The sequence below is a fragment of the Bombyx mandarina genome, chromosome 10 (assembly GCF_030267445.1).
Source record: "Bombyx mandarina strain Sakado chromosome 10, ASM3026744v2".
NCBI lineage: Eukaryota > Metazoa > Arthropoda > Insecta > Lepidoptera > Bombycidae > Bombyx > Bombyx mandarina.
The window spans coordinates 3,581,644-3,602,572 of NC_143217.1; the positions used below are offsets into that span (position 1 = coordinate 3,581,644).

General features: G+C 38.6%; 1 protein-coding gene across 1 annotated transcript in view; it reads left to right on the top strand.

Moving 5' to 3' along the window:
* The window catches only part of Doc1 (Dorsocross1), a 54,657-nt gene that overhangs the window by 15,975 nt on the left and 17,753 nt on the right, over positions 1 to 20,929 (top strand). Inside the window, exon 3 of the mRNA XM_089730165.1 lies at positions 19,184 to 19,451. Within this exon, the coding sequence (XP_089586291.1) occupies positions 19,184 to 19,451 (268 nt within the window). The remainder of the gene's footprint in view (positions 1 to 19,183; positions 19,452 to 20,929) is intronic.

Consider the following 20,929-nt stretch of genomic DNA (forward strand, 5'->3'; position numbering starts at 1 on the left):
AAGTACAGGAAAGTATTTAGGAAATTAAGTATTTTAGGAAATAATAAATTACGTAAAATAAAATAAATCGTAATTCAAATTATCAATTAATTAAAATAACAAAATATGTCTCTTTATTTTTGTTTGAAAACATAAAATTACATAGAAATAGAAATACAGTTTGGTTAATAAAGTTGCTACGACAAGTCCGACAGACGAAATCACTTGATATAGCTATGCAAGATTATTGACACATCGCGAATAGCTTGAGACATGAGTTTGAACTCTTAATTGTATTCTATAACTACCCTCTAAACTTTCAAACATCACACATGGCTGCTTCGCGGTTGTTATAGGCTAGACCGTGGGCCTAACCGTGGGGACATACAGCATACCAACAACCAGTAGACATTATTATCTGTAACTATCGATCCAATTAAACGTGGCAGCTGTTCGAAGCCAAGAATCGAATCTAACAAAAACGAATTACTCGTAATAAATTACGAAATAATAACAAAAACTTAACGAAAACCCATTAGGGCTGCCGAATCTGACGCGGGCCTTGTTAACGGGCGATTTCGGAGTCGGGCCCGGACCTCCGTCATAGACAAAACAAACAGCTGCCTCCGAGGCAATTTGTGCATTTCTCTAAATGGCCGAGCACAAATTACAGCTTATTATAAGCTTGTTTGCTTTACGATGGTACCCCTTCAATTATTTTTTTACGTGATCCGTAATGTGGGGCGAGCAGTGTAGAAATTACATAGTCGTTGCCATCTCGGCGCCTCCGCCTTCGTTCCCGGCGACCCACCGCGCGATGACTTCCACCATTATCGCTGCTTGACATTAGCACATGACATACTGTTACTAATAGTAATATAAATCAGAATGAATCTACCCACCGCTACTTGTATAATGAAGTCTTTCTAAATTGAATGTCAATTTTGGTCACGATGCTCTCTAATTATAGTGTTTATTTTCGTCTACTCATCGTATGGTGTAAAATTAATTTCAATAAAAGTGAAATGCTGAAAATCTTGGGGGTCATATGCCCCGATAGGTATTAATGACGTAAAGGTTATGCATCGTCTGTGTCCCTACACACGCTAAATAAAACTATTATAATACATGCTTTTCTTGATTATTAAATTATAAATTCTATTAAAATGTTTGGTGATATTAGGTACATCTTCAAATTCAATCTGATTCATAAAGTATGTCACGTCCAATCGTATTCTAATGTAATTTAAGTTAAAATTATTTCGTAATCAATGGCGTGTAATTAGTCTTTTGACGACATCGTATCGTTCTGTTGTTAAATTCATTGCAAAAACTGGACCCCTTTCACGAGCTAAACGCTGCACGAGCAGTGTACGAACGCGTTCCGACAGAGCTCCAGTTTTTCTCTGCGAATAATTGGGCCAGTTCATCGGCGCCCCTGTCATCTTCTACACGTTTTTTCCTCACGGTGCAGACCACCACGCGCTCGCTGGACAACGTAACATTCAGATAATTTACCGCTTTATCCATAGTTTGGTGAATCTCCTTAGGTCGGCCCGCGCGCCGTCTAGAGGTCACTTTTGTTTGTTTTATATTAATGATCCCGCGCGAGAGGCCGGGGGCGCGCCGGCGCCGTTTCTGGCGCCATACAAAATGAAATGGGTCAAAAATATTTCATGCATTTCTTGTATTGAACGCTAGTCGAGGCTGTGCGTGCGCGAGGTAATTGAGTTATTCTGTTGAAGCAACGAGAATACGTTGCACCTATAACTAACTACACAAATTGATGAGTGTAACTCTCTCTGTGCCTTTAGTCGATGCTCTTAGCAGCGTTAAAAGCCGTTCTTAGATGTGTTCTTTCTCTGACTAGAATGAAGCCGGGGTCGAAGATTGAATAGTAAATGTAAACAGTGGATTTGGGCGGTTCGTTTGTAAGGGCAGGGTCGAGCGGAGAGTTAACACCTGTGCACGGCGGCCATGCGCTTGCATTATATATTAGATTCTGGATTTGTGGTAACAGTGTTTCAAATTTTCCCACCTGTTCGGGTATGTGTGAATCACTTTGTATATAAGAAGCATAAACGCGCACATGTGCTCAGTTACGTACCTGTCCTAAACAGGTTCTCTGTTTGCAAAGTGATGTGTATGTATACACTAACAAATTTTTTGAGTGCTCATTGTTTAATTGATGGTAAAAATTCTACCGTGTACACTCCAATAGGACGACATTATTCTAGACTCGAACTATTTCAATTAGTTCATCTAGAATTCATTTATATTACCTATATTTTAACAATCTTTATGCTGGCTCTCCCTTAATCCGTCGAATGAATCCGCATCAATACGCATTAATAACAAACTGTTACAAAACTATGACACGTTCCATCTGTTGCAGTCGATGTTTTAAGATAATACTTAACCCTCAATAATCGTCCTACAAACAAACACTGGTCGAAATAGAGTGTGTTATTTATTTTTTCTTAAAACCGAAATATGACAAATGGGCGAGGCAGGGCCGGCGGCGACAGCGCGGCCGCGCATCGCTCGCGTGTCGTCGCGCAGACCTCCCGCCATTTTAAAAACAAACACACAACATAAAAACTCGTTATTTATTCTCGTGTTACTCGACAGGAAGGGCGCGACCGAATTCGCTTGAAAAAATCATAAGCAATAATTAAAAAATATTGGGCTGCGCCGGTCCTTGTGCAGACACAGGGAGGGGGGTGTTCGCGTTGCAGAGCAGATACCTATGTTGAGCGAAGATAAGAATCACACTAATAATTTAGTGTCTGACGATGAGAATTCGACTAATTCCAGGCATTTCTACACTACGAGAAGTGTAATCATGAACAAAATCAGCCGCAACTACGAGCATTAGAAACGAGCGTAAGCCCATTCCGGCGCTTGTTCTAACAGAAATACCGATTAATTGATTCGATCTGTGTAGTAATTAAAATGGGTGATTAGGGTGCGGGGACCGGCGCCGGCGCCTCAAAGCGTCGCCGGCAACATTCCTTTTGTTTTACCACGGGTCGTTTGTCGCCTGGCCGGTGAGTGGATTCCGTCCGTCCCGTGTTGGCTGACGGCGTTTAGTGTAAGTGCGAGCGGGAGGGATGCGGGCGCCGACCTCCTGCGGTGCGCCGGCCGCCCGCCGCGCGCCCCGCCCAGCACACGCAGCACTAATAATCAGATTATGACAGCCGGACGTCTTCCAACAGTTTACCACACTACTAGACCGACTCGTCACTCTTCAATGTGTCCTGGAAACTTGACGTAAAAATTTCTCGATTGATCAGATTCAATGATATCGTATATCGCGAGATACAGTTCTCAAGTTGAAATCGAATTAAATTTCGCTCTACGTTGTTAGTAATGTAAAGATTCGTTTGCTCAATTTAAGTAATATCGATTTTTAAAGATTTTGTTTTTATCGATTTACTTTAAACCTCTTATCGTTCGTAATTGTCATTTCACAGTACCATGTGAACTCTCTATAATTGGACAATTTGAAGTTGATGAAAACCGTTTATAAAAATAAAAGGCTATAAATTATATTCCACGTGATAAAAAACGTACTGTCATTGATTGTAATGGGTAATATCGGATGGAAGGGTTCGACCTCAGAATTTAAAGCACGCGCCGAGCGGTCGCCTAGACTACTCGCTGATCATATCATAAAATCTCAAGGGACATTAAGTAAAAGGAAAGAAGCCCAATCATGGAAACATTCCACCGCATTGTTTCCATTTAAAGTCCTTAAACTACCTTGTGCTACACGATTCCTAAAGTGACAATCGATAAATTTGTCACGACGAGAAAGATCCCTCTTAATTTGGTATCTGGTTGAATCGAACGATTAGGTAGGTACCGGAATCGCGGAGTCATCGCTGGCTCCTGAGCATGCTCGTGGCCCGCCTTCATAAAACGTAAAACAATCGACGATCGTGGAAAAAACAAACAACACAACTATAATTCCGATTTTGTACAAACAAAAAAATATGCGTTCGCTTGTCGTCTGAGATGATTCATTTTTTGCCCCAGAGCCGAGGTCCGTCTGTGAAGTCAGATGATAATTTCTCATTAAGTTAAATTCATTTTTGTCGTACAAAACGTTGTAAATTCCTCGAATAATTTAGGGAAGAAAGTGGCCGGGTTGAAGATGTTTTGTTTTTATGGCGCCAACGAACGGCTCGGGTTAGATCGGTATCTACCGATACATGCGTTTAACCATCGTGTAACCCATGTTAGTCGGAACTCAGGAACCGTTCTCACGCAGTTCGTACCGGCTTTGCTACCTTAAAAATCGTAACGTGAACTGATGATGCATCACATGCTTCTTTCGATTTGATTCTAGAAAAAAAAACGCGTTTTTGTAAACAGAATTTATTTAGCTGTGTAAATTTTGTAAATGTAACTATATACGCATTTAGGTGACCGTAACTGGGTGTTATCGATCGACACCCCGCTGTAAAGGACAGATTAGATCAGCGGCACGGTAACCAGGAGGACGTGCTCATATTCCCAGACGTGCTCATATCGCAACTCTTGGAACGGGCGACTATTCCCCACGAGACGATCCGAGGGTGCCTCGTCCATCATAACGCTCGTAAAACTGAATGCACGTATTCTCGTTACAGTAGGCGTAAAAAACGTCGGTTCTGATCTTGTCGTGTTTTACACAAGGGAGATCTCAGCACACTGAGTTTCTCGCTGGATTTTCTCAGTGGGTCGCGATTCCGATCCGGTGGTAGATTCTGCGACACATTGCTCTTGCTAGGGCTAGTGTTAGCAAATTCTCTCAGGTTGAGCCCATGAGCTCACCTACCCGTCCGAGCGTAGCTGGTATCGCCTCTTAGGCTTCCAGCGAATAGGTATGGGAAAAAAAGCAGATCTTAAAGTAAAACTTAAACTAATTAACTTCTTTAAAAGTTATTCTACTTAATTGTTGTTTTAGACCACTGGTCATCATGTCTCTTATCGGGCGGTAGATTAACAACTGCCTATTTCCGCATGTAAAAAATACGATAGACTTTAGATAAACTCAAACATTTTAAATACAGACCGGGTCTACGACTAGTATACAATTGGCTTCAGATTACTGAGCGTGCAGTGAGCATGAATTTGTTTGTTTTAATCTCAAAATGATTTGTAAAAATAAACAGAGTACCAAGGAGGTATAAAGCAGTGTGCAGCAAGGTCCGCGTGGGTGCCACCCGCGCTCCACCATGCAGTCGCGATGTAATCGTGTTCCTGCCGCATCGCGACATCACGCGCCGATCCTATCACTGCACGGAGTAGCTACCGAAACTGGCGATACAGCTATAACTCCGCAGGATTGGATTCAGGATTAGCCCTTTAAATCGTCCGCGTTTGTATAACGTAATTTCGTTAACGGAAAATGCTCTACAGAGTATTATCTACTTTTTAATCAAACTAGAGGTCCCGCAGTAGTCGAAATTATACTATAATTAATTGGAATTGTAAGTTTGTACACTATTATGATTGTATTTTATACTTCTATAATCACAAATTTCGCCAAGACTACACTATAAAAAATATTAACACAGACAAACAATATTTAATCTACATATTCTCAATTTGACAACAGACGTCAAGAACAAAAGTTTGACAATAAATAGTATGCATGCGTGTGTGCGTCAAATACATGGTATGTAGTGTGTGTAATGTTTCCTATATTGATTTAATGTATCTTTTATGCATTATTTAAAAAAAATATTAGCATTGTGCTCTCCTTATCTATATTCTCTATAAGTGTGGAAAATTTCATATTCCTCCGTCCGTACAATTTTCGTAAAAAGGGATACAAAGTTTTTGCTTCACGTATTAATATATAGATGAAATGGGTCCCTCGTTTGGTTGTAATCAATGCGCATCGTCTATCTTAGTCGAAACGTTTTAACGTTGTTTTGTGTGTTTTAAATTCTGCACTATCAACATATGATAGTTGTGCGAGAGACGCTACACGCTAGGTACAACAAATTATTGAGACGTCGCTGATCTCCACAAGTCGATTATAAAATTGTAATTGCATAGATTCGTCGGCGCGAGCGATTAAGTTCCGCTTCATTCGTTAGACATCGTTTCTGAAAAGTATTTGTAGTTAGCTCAGCAACTTAATCGTCTTCTATATGAGTTCCATTACGGCTTCAAAAATGGTTTCCTCACACCCTGAGAAAAAAGATAAAAGGCCTCGGACCTCCTTCGACAAAAAAAAATTTGAAGTTCATCTGGATTCGCGAACTTCATTTTCGTGTTTCGATACGGATAGCGTTAACTAAGTAGATTCTATGAGATGCAGCCCTAAAATTAAATTGTTGACAGTTTTTTTTTCTAGAAAATTCGTTACATTTAATTTTACTTATTGTTATTTGTAAGTATGTTTATCGGTTTTCGCATATCGTAGTCGTAATTAAAACTACTTTGACGGCTTTGTCTCAAAAATATTGACAAATAGCAATTTAGTCTCCGTCACTACGCAAACTGCAAATTATTCGAAAAGTCGGAAATTATAATATCGAGGGGTAAAAGACGAGGTCAAAGCGACATTTTTGAAAAATTTACAGGAGAGCCATTTAATGCTTAAAAAAAAACATAACAAAAAACTTCTTCAGCTACTATTTGAATAGGGTAAATTTGATTGAAGTTCTCTGATACTAATACCAAATAAAAGAGACCTTTAATTACAAAGACTAGTCGCGTATGAAGCGAAATGTCGCTTAATCCAAATAGCTTTTCACCCCTTGATCTTAAAATAACGAATGAAAGTTTTAGTCGTCAAAGAATTTTCATGACATAAAAAATATTAATGGAACAAGTCGTTTGATGTTTTGTTTTGATTTGTTTATAGCAGGAGATGAATCTTAGGGTCCCATTTATTGGTAGTGACAGGATCCCTCAAAATACCCGACAGCGTATTTACCTTGTGGAATAATACAATAATATAAGTTTCAAACACACTTGCATTACTGGATTCCTTTAGTTGGCAAACATAATTAAACCGGGCGCCAATTTACTGCCCGAACTAGGCATTATGATTAGGAATTCCTTAATTTTTTACTTTCTAATTGTGTCACTGACATTCGTATGTTTTGAATTCAAATCAACTGTCAGTCTCTTGACGAATTCGGCCCTGTAATCTGACCTGCGTCTCCCTTGGGTGCAACGAAAACAAAGCCACAATTATGTACGTACTCTCATACACGACTCACCAATAAAAGACGCTGCGATGTCATTGTTGTGACATACTATAATAATTTTTTTATTGCTTAGATGGGTGGACGAGCGCACAGCCCACCTGGTCTTAAGTGGTTACTGGAGCCCATAGACATCTATAACGTAAATGCGCCACCCACCTTGAGATATAAGTTCTAAGGTCTAGTATAGTTACAACGGCTGCCCCGCCCTTCAAACTGAAACGCATTACTGCCTCACGGCAGAAATAGGCAGGGTGGTGGTACCTACCCGTGCCGACTCACAAAAGATCCTACCACAATAAAAGTAAAGTATAAACATACTTTTGAGAAATCTCGCGGTTAACAGTACGACAGCTTTTAACTTCGTTATGTCCAAGGGCTCCAGTAATCACTTATCACCAAGCGGATCAGGAGCTTGTTATTTTTAAGGAGTGCTTCTTTTATTATTTAACATTATGCGACATATCACTTATTACTGAAAAATGCATAGATTTCATTCCATTCCAAAAAGTGTTCGTTGAAAATGTTCAAACTTTTCGACACAAAATAACTCACCTATTTAGGATAGATACGGTAATATACATCTAGTTTCCTTGTCTTAAGACCGCAATTCCTTAACAGTAAACGTATTTTTCCTACTTTATTGTCCTTACTCCCACGACGAATTCTGATCTGCATAGCTTATTATAAGCCCACGTGAGTTGGTACCACCGACCTCCCCGTGCATCAAAGCTATTACGCGGCCCGTATTTTTATAAAACCGATACATCACCGTGAAGTCACAAGATGAATGATGATATATTCAAGTTGTTGATGTTTGGCCCGATGAACATCAGGCACCTACATCGCATTTGAAAAAGTAAAAGACATTTTCACCTCAGCAGCTCAAACATGCCGCTTTTGCTGCGAGACAATAGTAAACAAAACACGATTTTGATTCGAGCGTGGGTCAAAGTAGCCTTTTAATTTTTCAATCTTCAGTGCCACGAATTGACATTGTTCAGCCATAAATTTGAAACATTCGAATTTTACTGTGCTCTGTCTCTTTCACATGCATATCAAAAAGCGAGTGAAAAACAAACCCCTTCGAAATTCGATTTTGGAATTCGACCTCAAAGAAAACACGTTCGGAAACGCGTAATACCCTAAAATTTAAAGATATTTGTAATAAAGAAATTACGATTTTTAATATTAGTTATTTCAATCTATTCCTGTTCATTTCTATGTCTCCTAAGTAATATGTGTTCTCACTGCTGAGGTGAAAAGTTACGTGTGCTATACGAGAGCAAAGTTTTTTGCATCTCGTGCTCTTGAGTCCCACACTACGCTCAGGATTCTAAATTTGAATCACTCGCTACGCTCGTGAATCAATCAACTTTGCTGTCTTGTTGCACAAATAACTATTGTGTATCGCACTACAGATTCAGCACATCGATAAGGTCGATACACACATTGAAAATTATTAATAAGGATAAAAACCAAATCGTTTATTATCGGAGTCGCAACAAATTAACGTTCGGGACTTGGCGAAGCGAGACCGGGAGCATTTCTGTGAAATATGTAACAAGAGTTCAATGTCAATAGCTGGGTGTATGTCGCAACAGGGCTTAATTGTGCCGATGCGTCGATGACGGGTGGAGCGGTGCTTTTGAACTACAACACACATTACGGGTGTTGCGACATCCTTGACGCGATTCCTCGTACGTATTACGCGAGTTGACGCGTTCGGTGCGAACGATTGGCGGAGAGCGTGATCGTTGTCATTTGATTTTCAATTCGTTAAAATTTTAATTCGAATTAAATTGTGTTCTGAATAGAAAGATAAAAAATTCGAATGTATGTATCGCCTAATTATAAAGGGCGTTTTATTTTAATTAAAAAGTTCGAACAGCGCGCTTAATAGTTTTACGTGATATATTTTCTTTACGAAGTCGTCTAAGCAGATAAACTTACAACCGACTTAGTGTAACCAAAGGCCATAGACTACATATTTAGCATCCGAAGTTTTAAATGCATTGAAATAATATCTATCCTATTCTTGTACTTCAGATCGAAAAAAATTAAAAAGAACAAGTCAGGTCTCGTAAAATTAATCAAACGTTTATTACGTTATTACGTGACCTAGGAATTTAGTTGATAAATATTTTTTTATTGCGAAAGTCACTTGTTATTCATAAGACCTATTAGTAAGTACAACGACCAGTACGCTAATTAAAGAAATAATAGAATTATCATATTAATTAGGAAAAATCTTATGCTTCATCAATCCGCATCACCCCTTTAAGCATAGAAAAAAACTTTGTTGTCTTTCTGTCGTTACATTATTTAATACGCCAGGAAACAGCTTCGTAAGGACAACACAAGAGCCAGTTACAGTTTATTTTGGAAATACATTACTCTATCTTTCACGATACAAATTCTATTTACAGTTTTAACGAGATGCGAAACTGTTTCAATCGGTTTATGGACAATCAGTGACATTGTTGTTTCCTTGTAGTACAGACGGCAAACAGACGTAACTGCTCGCCACGTTCGCTATCGGCCGGTTACTTACACCACGCACACTAAATTAATACCAATTAACACACGCGGGCTTAATTGTGAATCGGGCTCGGTTCGCGTGTGGCGGCCTCTTTGTCGGCACCACAAAACCAATGCGTGCGCGCAACTTTAATTCGCAGCCGTATCTTAGCCCTTCCTCGAAAAGCTTCCTAAAATACAGGCGCCGTTCATTTATTGTAACGCCGTGCAATACTCGACTGTATCGTAATTAAGTAAGTTCGTATGTCGATAATTAGAATACAGTTGGCTGTAAGGACCACGGCACCACGGTACGACGAGCGAGGTGCCTGCGTTTGATTGATTGCTGCGGTCTCATCGCCGATTCTATTTATCGATCGCTTAAGATAAGATAGGTGATCTACCACGCAGTGATGGTCCTTCGGCTCCTTTACTTAGACCCAATAAATGAGATGCGTCTCCGATAGTGTTTACGTACCGACTACACCGATCGTTATGCGAAGCCATAAACTAAAAGCAATAAAGTTTCTAAAGGTGGACTCCGAAGATCCGACTAGAACGTTTTCGACTTAATCGTGTCTCAAAAGGCAAATAAAAATATGACTTATTAAAAATTCTACCGCTACTATCAACATGATCTTTTATCTCAGATAAAAATCACCGCTTTTCAGGCTATCATCAATTCTTTGCTTATATCGGAGCTTTGACAGGATTATAATTAGAAACTGTCTGTCCTTATGGGTTGTCGTTTTTAATGTCGCTAGTCGGGTCCCATACTGCGCTCGCATTTCATTAAGTCAAACGTTAAAAAATTGGGAGTTTCTCATAAAACGGCGTGATTTATGCCGGGTCGGGAGCTAACGAGCGATCGCCACTGGACCGCCGCGCCACACTCTCTTGTCACCTTCACTGTAATCTTATTGTTTCCAGGTAAATTTTATGTTGTCTATTTTTAATTTGTTATTTAAAAAAAAAAAAAAAACTCGAATGCGACTACATTTTTTTTATAATGTGCTTAAATCTACAACAACAGAAGAAAAAAAACATAATTTTAATTCGTGTTCGCAAACATTGATTATCTTCCTGAGATGTAAGATTCGGGTTGTTAAAGCTTTAGGATCAGCTTTTTAAGTTGTAGATGCGATCGGTAGATAAGCTTCGGGGCACCCTCGCCGGCGGGCCGCCATTTCTTTTGCGCGCATTGTCTTCTTAATTACCGTATGCTTGTCGGTCATTTGGTCCTTCGGCGTGTAATTTACGAGTATACAATCTTAACTACCACGTCCCATGAGCGCTTTAGATGCGTGAATCATACAAAAAAAATCTAGAACTTTCTCTACAAAAACATTATAAGGCGGACAGTCAATAACACAAGTCTTAAGTTCTTTGAATGTGTAAGTACGTAAATAACTTAGTCTTAAAAAAGAACTTAACGAAAAAAAAGATAGTAATCTTGATTTTACAAACAAAAATGACACAAGACCTGTTTATTTATATATTAGACTTATTTTATTACGACAATATTATATGATGTTAATATCATACGATCTTGTTTGTCTTGATCAAGATCCAGTGGTATATTTTATAAGTAAACATAATATATAACACAAGAATTAAAAAAAAACACGTTTATATAGAAAGCTAAACTAAAAATTTAAATAAGCATCCTATTTTCAATTAAATCCAACGAATTAAAATTGATGATTACGTTTTAACATTTCGTAATGTAGGTAAATGCATAGATACAGGTCAAGGTAATGAAGCATGTTAATAAAATGGCGGCTTCGAACTTGTGGATGGCCTTTAATACCTTTGTATTTTTACTTACTTCACAATCGTCACTATTTTGAACCAACCACCTATAAATAGGACGATGTTCCTAATTCAAGACCTCTCTCTCTCTCTTCCCAGCTATTTATCCCACATGGTGGTGGGGTCAGCTTTCCTGACTTTACTCCTCCACTTCGCTCTGTCTTCGACATCCTCGTCAGCAACATTGCATTCTCTCTTGTCCTTCAGCACTACGTCCCCCCACCTTGTCTTAGGTCTACCTCTAGGTCTCCGACCGGGGAGGTCGAGCAGTAGCGCTAAATTTCCGACGTAGTCAGGCGGCTTCCTTTTCACGTGACCATACCATCTCAGCCTATTCTCCTGCATCTTGTCGGCGATGTCCCGTACACCTAGACTTCCACGCACGTACTCGTTGCGGATTTTATCGAGCCTAGTCACGCCGCACATCCACCTCAGCATCTTCATTTCAGCAACTTGAACGGTAGGCACGTTCCTTTTGGTTGCCGCCCATGTTTCGCTGCCATACATAAGAACAGACCATCGCTTTAAATCATCATAATACCGATACTCAAGTAGCACAGATTATATGTTAAAAATGGAAACTATATTATATTTTCTTCCCGACAATTAATTTCTTAATTTAAATAAAGAAAACTTAGTTGTCAAAAAATAAAGGTAAGAAAGATTCGCGGATAATAAACTAGTACATACGTTGAATTTAACAAATTATTATTTTGGCCATACCACACGATGAAGACACGCCTCACTGCTGACCGATCAATTACCGCCTGGCCACACAAGGAAACATCCAATAACAACATTCTGAACGAGCCAAGAAACCTGTCTACAATCTCGACATTTGTTTTATAAATTCTCTTTTTCTTAATTGCAGAGTACCGAAAGACAGCGTATAGCATTATAAAAACATAACGTAATAATCTAGGTTGCAACACAATGAATCGTTTTCTTACTTTGCTTACCGGCGACAATTACTTTAACGACCTCCCACAAATTGCGAACTGTCTTGTAAGCTTAATCCGTCTTAGTCGTAGTGTCAATGTGTCAATTTACATAATACATAACAAACAAATCGTATTATTGTCACTTCTTTGCCATATTGTTTCGGAAGTTATTTCCAAACGTGACTTTATTTATTTTAGGTTTTCTGATCATCATCGAAGTTGGAAGTTTTGTGTTAATGCGTGATTTCGATAAGTTTTCGCTGCAGTAATGAATATAAAAACATCAGCTCCTCCGCCTCGATGTAAGGCTACCTTATTGCGCAAAAGGGCGCCGACGGAACGATTAAAAATTTCCAATTTCCGCAAGTCGCCAAGAGGGTTGTAAATTTAGCGACCCGACGAACATAAACATGTCACGCAGGTGTACTCGCGCCGCGGGCGTGCCGGCTTCTTTGTAAAGTCAAGCGCCCCGCCTTTTACTTCTTGCACATTATCATTGAATAACTTTATCAGAAACATTAACATTTGACCATTATACCACCCCAAATCGCTAGTTACAAATCTTATTGAAGACCGCTCAGTAACTGCAGCAAGATTGTCTGACTGATATCTTACGTAATATTTGTTTATATAAATTAATATGAACAATAGATGATATACCTTAATGATATTGCATTAATAAGCATTATTGTAACAAAAAAAAATTATTCTATTTTCAAATCGCTATTTGGAATGTTCTTGCCAAAGAGCTACCCGCCATAGATAAATAATTTCATCTGCTTCAAAATTGTCGTTAATGATTAATAAAAGTATTTGCGTAATGATGTAAAAATAATTTATTATAAATTCTCAATTTTTTTCACAAAATACACGAATCAATGTCATTACCCAATTTTTTTCGCTTGACACCCTTCGCCGGGCAAAGATTACGAAGTTTTTGCTGCCACCTGCAGCCCGTCAAAAAACCGATAAAAACAAAAGTTTTTTGTGGACAATCGTTATGATTGAATGCATTGTCGCTGATTTTAAACAAAGTTCGACGGATAGCGGGTCCCTATCAATATGCTAATACGAAGGTTCATCTCCCGAGACGAATCCGTTATTTTTTGTGACTGCCCGAATCACCAAATCGGTTTATTTGTTCAGTTACGAGCGTTTTTCTTTATGACTATAGTTTGTTTGGATTGCGGACGCAAGCTTTGGAAACACATGTATGTGTGTGTTTGTTGTGAGTGTAGTGAAGTTTTTAGTAAATGTTTCTTAATAATATGTACAAAAAAAAACATTTATGGTTCAAATTGAAACTTTTACCCTTTTTAAAATAGGAAGTTAGCGGATTAAAAAGTCTATTGTGCTATACGATAATTATAGCAATAATAGAGCACTATAAATTATTTTAATGATGTTTCGTTAATTATGGGAATGTTATCAGCTAGTTCTTGGTAAAAAAAGTCAAGTTGCGACCTAGCGAGGCTACAGCGTTGTCGACTCTCATGTTTCCTACAAATAACGTAATTAAAATACGGAAAGTTCAATGCGGAAAGCGGAAAACAACATTGTTTCCAGTGAACTTGGAATTAACGAGATTCGTTGCCTATTGCCTGCAACAATCGAGATACGAATTCGAGTTATGCCTTAATTGATACCGTCACGATTTTTTTTTTTCAATAATCGGACCTTGATAAAATCCTTCTAGATGCAACGCAACCAAACTAATATTTGTATACAAGGAGTGCGATTCTCACGGGTCTCGCTCTCACAGTCCGAGTGAACAATTTGACACTTACAGGTGTACCATTTTTTATGGGAGCAGACAATGGCGTTGCTGTTTACTCTGGCCCACATCTGGGCGGAATAAAAAACCGGCCGGACCTCTCGTATGAGCGCTAATGAGGTCGGACGATACCCTGCCTGAGAGGGGAGGTACGAGTCCTTGTACTAGCCTCTCGACTTATTTATCTATAGACCGTTTAAAACGAACAGATGTCGCAGTACAAGAGCACGTCTGTTTTATTAACTACTCCGTTTACAGTAGCATTGAACTTGACGATAAAAAAGCCATGAAATTAGCAGTAAAGATAAGTGAAGATGTGTTGGGGTAGGTTCGATAGTAAGGCGCAAGCGATGCCGTGTCTGTCACTACGATAAGGCATAAACGGTTGCGTTACAAGTACATATCGACAAGTGAAAAGCTATTTGTATTAACGGCATTTTGCTTAATACGCAACATTTATCTTTGTAATTACCTAAAGGTCCGTTTTATTTGGTATTAACATCAACAATTCGATGTTTTTAATTTAACTTCAACTAGACGATGACCGAGCTTTGCTGGTTTTTTTTTTTATAACGCCATCTTGTTTTGTCTTTAAAGCGGTTAGTTGCCCTCAATTAAGAAAAATAGTATTATTATTCGCCAATAGATGTCAGGAAAGTTGATTATTGAAAACACAAATAAAACAACATTTTCTGAAAATAAATCGTAGCTAGATCGATTTATCGCCCCCGAAATCCCCTGTATACTAAATTTTATGAAAATCGTTGGAGCCGTTTCCGAGTTTCAGATTATATATATACAAGAATTGCTCGCTTAAAGGCATAAGATTAAGTTTTAAGATTAAGGAATAAGAAGTTTTTGTTGTTGTGATTTTTTTTTCCAAATTTTAAACGGCTCAAGTTGCAAAAATGTCGCTCAAACCAAATAGCCTTTCACGCCTCGATACTATTACGTTATAAAACTTCTAAACGATTGAAGCTACAAATATTACAGGATGTAAACCTGTATAAATATCGGCAAGTTCTTGCATAAATTCAGAATCGGTCCGTTCTATAGTTTCGAGTGCGGATGTTAGAGCGGATATGACAGTTTCTTTCCTGGCTATTAGCGCCTCCGTGCGGCAATTGGCGAGTTGTTACCGATTTACAGCCCACTCTAAACTTTATTCAACACTGTTCTGGTGGTCCTATTGTGTTCCTACCCACAAAAGACGAACGCCGCGATAAAAAGCGCTCCCGAGATATTTTACGGCGGTCCGTTTTATTTATAATTGTAAACGATATCGTAAACAAAGACTGGTTGGTCATCGACTCAAAATTAAAAGTTTGACAACGGAACACTATTCTTTAAAACCGTAATCTCAGCTATTAAGGAAACAATTTCGTGTTAATAACATTACGTTTGAAAAGTACATAATTAAGATAGCGGGCCGAGTGGTGTGTGAGCGGCGAATTCTGGATTATAATACTTTTGCGTTTTAAATCGTCACGCTTTTGTCGGCTTGACCGCCGTGTTCAAACGAATCGATAACTGGCTGCCGATGTGATAAGGACATCTCGCACGAACGGTAGCTGAGTAAAGGGATATGTCAGCGTACAGTCAACAAAACAATTGATATTATGTCGAGTGATTTGTGTACGATTGAAAAATCCTAACAACAAATCTAATGTTTACACTAGCTGGCCCGGCAAACATTGTTTTGCCATACAAATTATTTCTAGGAAAAATAAATAACCTAGATACCGACTGTAGCGCTCTCTGCCGGGCTGATTTGTGAATCTAAACCATCCAGGGTGCCACCCAAACGCATACAAAAAAAATCATTCAAATCGGTCTAGCCGTTTAGGAGAAGTTCAGTGACAAACCCACGCACAGAAGAAATATAATAATATATAAACATTAGCAAAAACATCAATATTTTATGGCAAATCAATATCGATTTAATAAAATAACCAAACAGTTTTTAGTTTATTATTTAAAAAAAAAACATTAAGCTAATGACGTCAATACGTTTGAATCGTATTCAGAGTTTGATGTTGATTTATTTAAGTGAACATGCGAAATTAACGTATAAATACAATAAAATACTTTATTGAAGTCTCATTTACTGTCTGTACAGCTCACGTAAGGTAGTAGCCGGCATCGTAAACTTTAAATGGAGTCTAATTTAGTTTGTTGTTAATTGAGGCTCTGTCGGCGCTTATCTGCGGGCTGCATTAGCGCCCTCCCGGAGGCCTGGGCTCCCTCGGACCACTGATAACAGCGTAATATGACTGATCGCCTTATGAGACGCTACGAATAAAACATACCTGTTGGCACCGTTTCATTGGAATTTTTATATGCGGCACCTACGTCTATTGTCACCGCGTGTGATTGAACTAATGGATTTTTTTTTTGTTTACTTTTATTCATATGGCTATAAGCTGATTTAAAATGGTACTCACAATAAAATGTATTGTAAATTCTAGAACTGAACTGATTTAGTATAGCTTTTTTTTGGTTTTTGCTAACGGTAGACATAATTCAAACGACTTATTTTACGATTTAAGCACGCGTTTTCTATTGTCAGTATATTATGTACCATGTTTTGAATACTATACAATTTTCGTGTTAAGTAACTAAGTAATTTTTTCGTCGTATTTATGCATACGGCCCACCTGATGGTAAGTAGCTACCGTCGCTCATGCACGTCAGCAATGCCAGGGACAGAGCCAAGCTGCTACCTACCGTTAAGTACTCTCCACAAGCCTCGTTTGAAGAAGGACATGTCATAGTGCTCGGAAGTGCATTGAATATTGTGCTAACTACCGTCTATTTTCCTATGAAAATATTTCTAGACTTTTAAGCTTAATTTCTCACAGAAATAAATAATAGTATCTTTATCTGGCGGTAATCCGTGCCCACGAAAACTGTAAAAGTATTCGAAACTAATTTAATAACAATAAAAAGGCGAGATTGAACCCTAAGAGTATTACCTTTTATGTACAAATAAATGTATGTGCTTTTTGACTGTTTTTTTTAAATGTAAATTGTGTTGGTGTGCAATAAAATGTATTATTCTCTCTCTCTCTCTCTCTCTCTCTCTTTTATCATATCGATTAGAACCAGAAATCCAGATTATTATTAAAACCAAATTAATTAAATATGATGTAATGCTAGCAAAATATTAACCTATCTTTAGTTTTGAGGAAGTCTTAAAGTTTTAATAACTAAATTTTGTATAATTACCATATTAGATATCCTTTAATTCACCACTAACGACGATACGAAATTACAAGAATTTCGTTTTTGATAAATCAAATCTTGCCCGTTCATTAATTCCAAACGTCTTGTTTTGAATTCCTTTTCTGAATTCCTTTAGCGCGCATCCCAACGTTTACAACCGTACCGTGTAAACTTTATAACCGACCACCAAAACTTTGAATTCGTCCTAATTGTATTAATAGGCGTGAATAATGCCTTGACCGCCCTCCGCACCGGCGCCAGATGTGTCGCCGGTTAAAGCGATCGTCCACCGCCCTGGGTGCCAAAAACCCTCGACACATCTAACCCTATCAAATGTCTTTTACAATCACGATAAAAATTTGAAATCCTCTAGAACCTTCCATTGTTCGTAATTCTGTTATCACCTTCATTGTTTCATTAAATTGACTGTGAGCTTAGCCGCCCCACTGAAAGGGGCAACGGCGGAACATAGAATTGACAATGGTATTCTTTGAATGCGTGTCCGGAGACATTGCGATGCATTTATTTATTGGTGTGTCGAAATGTTTTGGTTCGTGACTCGTGGGTGGCCGTTCTCGTGCTCTTGCTATCTCAAACGTCGAACTAAAACAATTTCGCTTACGATCGTATAGTTAGTTACTCATTAAAAGTATGTCAATAACTTTACGATCGTTAACATGATTAAAATTTATGGATTTTCGGTCTTTAAATTAAAACTGTATTTAATTTCCAATTTAAGTTTTTATTTATTTATTGCTTCGATAGATGGACGAGCTCACAGCCCACCTGGTGTGAAGTGGTTACTGGAGCCCATATACATCTACAACGCAAATGCGCCACCCACCTTGAGATATAAGTTCTAAGATCTCAGTATAGTTACAACGGCTGCCCCGCCCTTCAAACCGAAACGCATTACTGCTTCACGGCAGAAATAAGCAGGGTGGTGGTACCTATCCGCGCGGACTCACAAGAGTTCCTACCACCAGTATATCACTCTTCACTTTTAATCACTGATAATCACTCTTACCTTTGAAGCCACGTCATTAAATCGCGGCCGAATTAAGCAAAACAACCACTATCTCCCGCACGGGCTCACAAACCTACAAAACACAACCTTTAAGAATTTCGTGATTTATTATCAAATAAAAACCTCGCTTGAGCATAGAATCAATAAAATTGTATTTACATATTAGAATTTCTTCTTCTTAGTGGCGCCTGCGATGATGAAATAAAAAAAGGCTTGATCATAGATAAAAAGGCATAATCAAACCGCTGTATATTCATAATGTTTTACCGGTGGTAGATTACTTTTGTTTTTGGACTTAACACAAGAGGAACTGAGAACTTGCCCGATCCATTAACGGTGCTTTTAGGTACCACATGCACCGGTCAACGTTCTCGTCGAACCCGTCGCTTGCGACGAAGGGCTCGACGAGCGAATTAACCCGCAGACACAGCCCACTGAGTTTCTCGCCGGATCTTATCAGTGGGTCGCGTTTCCGATCCGGTGGTAGATTTTGCGAAGCACTGCTCTTGCTAGGGCCAGTGTTAGCAACACAGCCGGCTTAAGCTCCGTGAGCTCACCTACACGTCAAGGAGAAGCTGATATAGCCTCTCAGCATAGGTAGGAAAAAAAGAGAACTTGTTCACGTGTCCACCTAGTGCAAAAAAAATAGACGCTTGAACAACCAAACAAAATAATTACTTGCTTGTTTCAGACGTATGTTTCCATCGCTTCGCATCTCGCTAGCTGGTCTCGACCCTCGAGAGGAGTACTGCGTCCTATTGGAGCTATCTCTTGTCGGACGCCGACGTTGGCGGTGGGCGGGCGGCGCGTGGGCCGCAGCGGGCGGTGCCGAACCACAGTCCCCGCGAAGACTTATGCTACACCCAGATTCACCTGCCCCCGGACATCACTGGACGGCCAACCCCGTCTCCTTCAGCAAATTGAAGCTAACAAACAACACCATGGACGCCCAGGGACACGTAAGTACCTTAAAAATACATAATAGCTGTATATTTTTTTCATATTCATGGTTCTACTATATCGCAATTCGCCCATAGATAACAGATGGCTTTGTCAACATTATTTTTGCTCGTTTTGTTTTTGTGTAAAAGTAAATTGAGACATCATTGTCTCCATACTTACTATAGTATACTCAGGTAAGCTTAGGCCACTTTTGCCCTGACGGCCACATATAAAGTAAATAGTTTTAAAAGTATTTTTTCCATTATCAAACTTCGGTTCAGGGCGATTTGTATTTTCCCTTTTTCGAGGAGGGCATGGTGTGAGCTTTTATGAGTTGTTACCATAATCCAGTCTATACCTGCAAAGAATATCTCTTTTATTATATTATTATATTTATCTATATCTTTTATTTTATTTTAACGCTTAACAAATTTGTCACTACAGCAAAAACTCCTTATACGTGTTTATTTCACTATTCGCTAATTAAAAAAATGCAACCCAATTCCTATGCTCGCGGCTAAAGATTTCTTTATTCGCAGATCTAATTGGTACTTCGGTACATGCACATTGATAAAAAATATTCAAAACGTCATTTCATTTGTAAACGCGCTTTTCCATATTCACGGTTTCTGTTTTCGCGACATATTGACGGAACGTACCTACCTATGCCCCGGAATAAAGAGCTTTTACTCTACTATGCTATTTAGCTTTGGACCTTAATGAGCTGGACAACACTAGTCGATATATGTAGATACATCATGCGGGCTGTCAGCTTTGATTGACGCTGATCGCTGTGCCAAGGGTCGTGGATTAGATTTTCATATCAAGCAAACACTCGTGAGATAAAAATATTTTATTTGTTTATATTTAAACCTATATAAGCCTTTGTTTTCCACCCGGGGATATTTTATTTGCGACCAGATGAATGTGTGTGACTTGTCCCCTGTAATTATTATTATTAGCTCGTTAGTCCTAATTACATAAGCCAATAAAACTAACTATTATCCAAGTCCTAAAAAGTTGACATAAAGATTAATTTATTTATTTAAACGTAAGGCGTTAAATACTTTATGTTCGTTTCGCAAAGCCATTATCTAGACGTAAATACGACTGTTTGCTCTTAGTAAATAATGTTCACTGGAAAAACATGAAGTTAATAAAAATATTCAGTACTAAAAAACCATATACAGTCATATTGTTTTACGTGTAAACTCTAAATGCCACTAAACACGTATGTATAATATTTGTGAGCAGAGATAAATACGATGATTAGCAACTTTGGCATTTGGAAGTAATTACCGCTTATCGTAAAACTACACAAGCGATTTCTTTTATCGTAATTACTATCTTTTCAGTAACAAAAGCTTCTAAATGAGTCAAAGCGTACGTAATTTTTTCTTGAAGGAAAAAAGTATTTAACAGTAGTTTTGCATTATGTTTCACCTGCGTTTGGTGTTTAGATTAAAATAATTATAAGTCCTCAAAATCGGCGCTG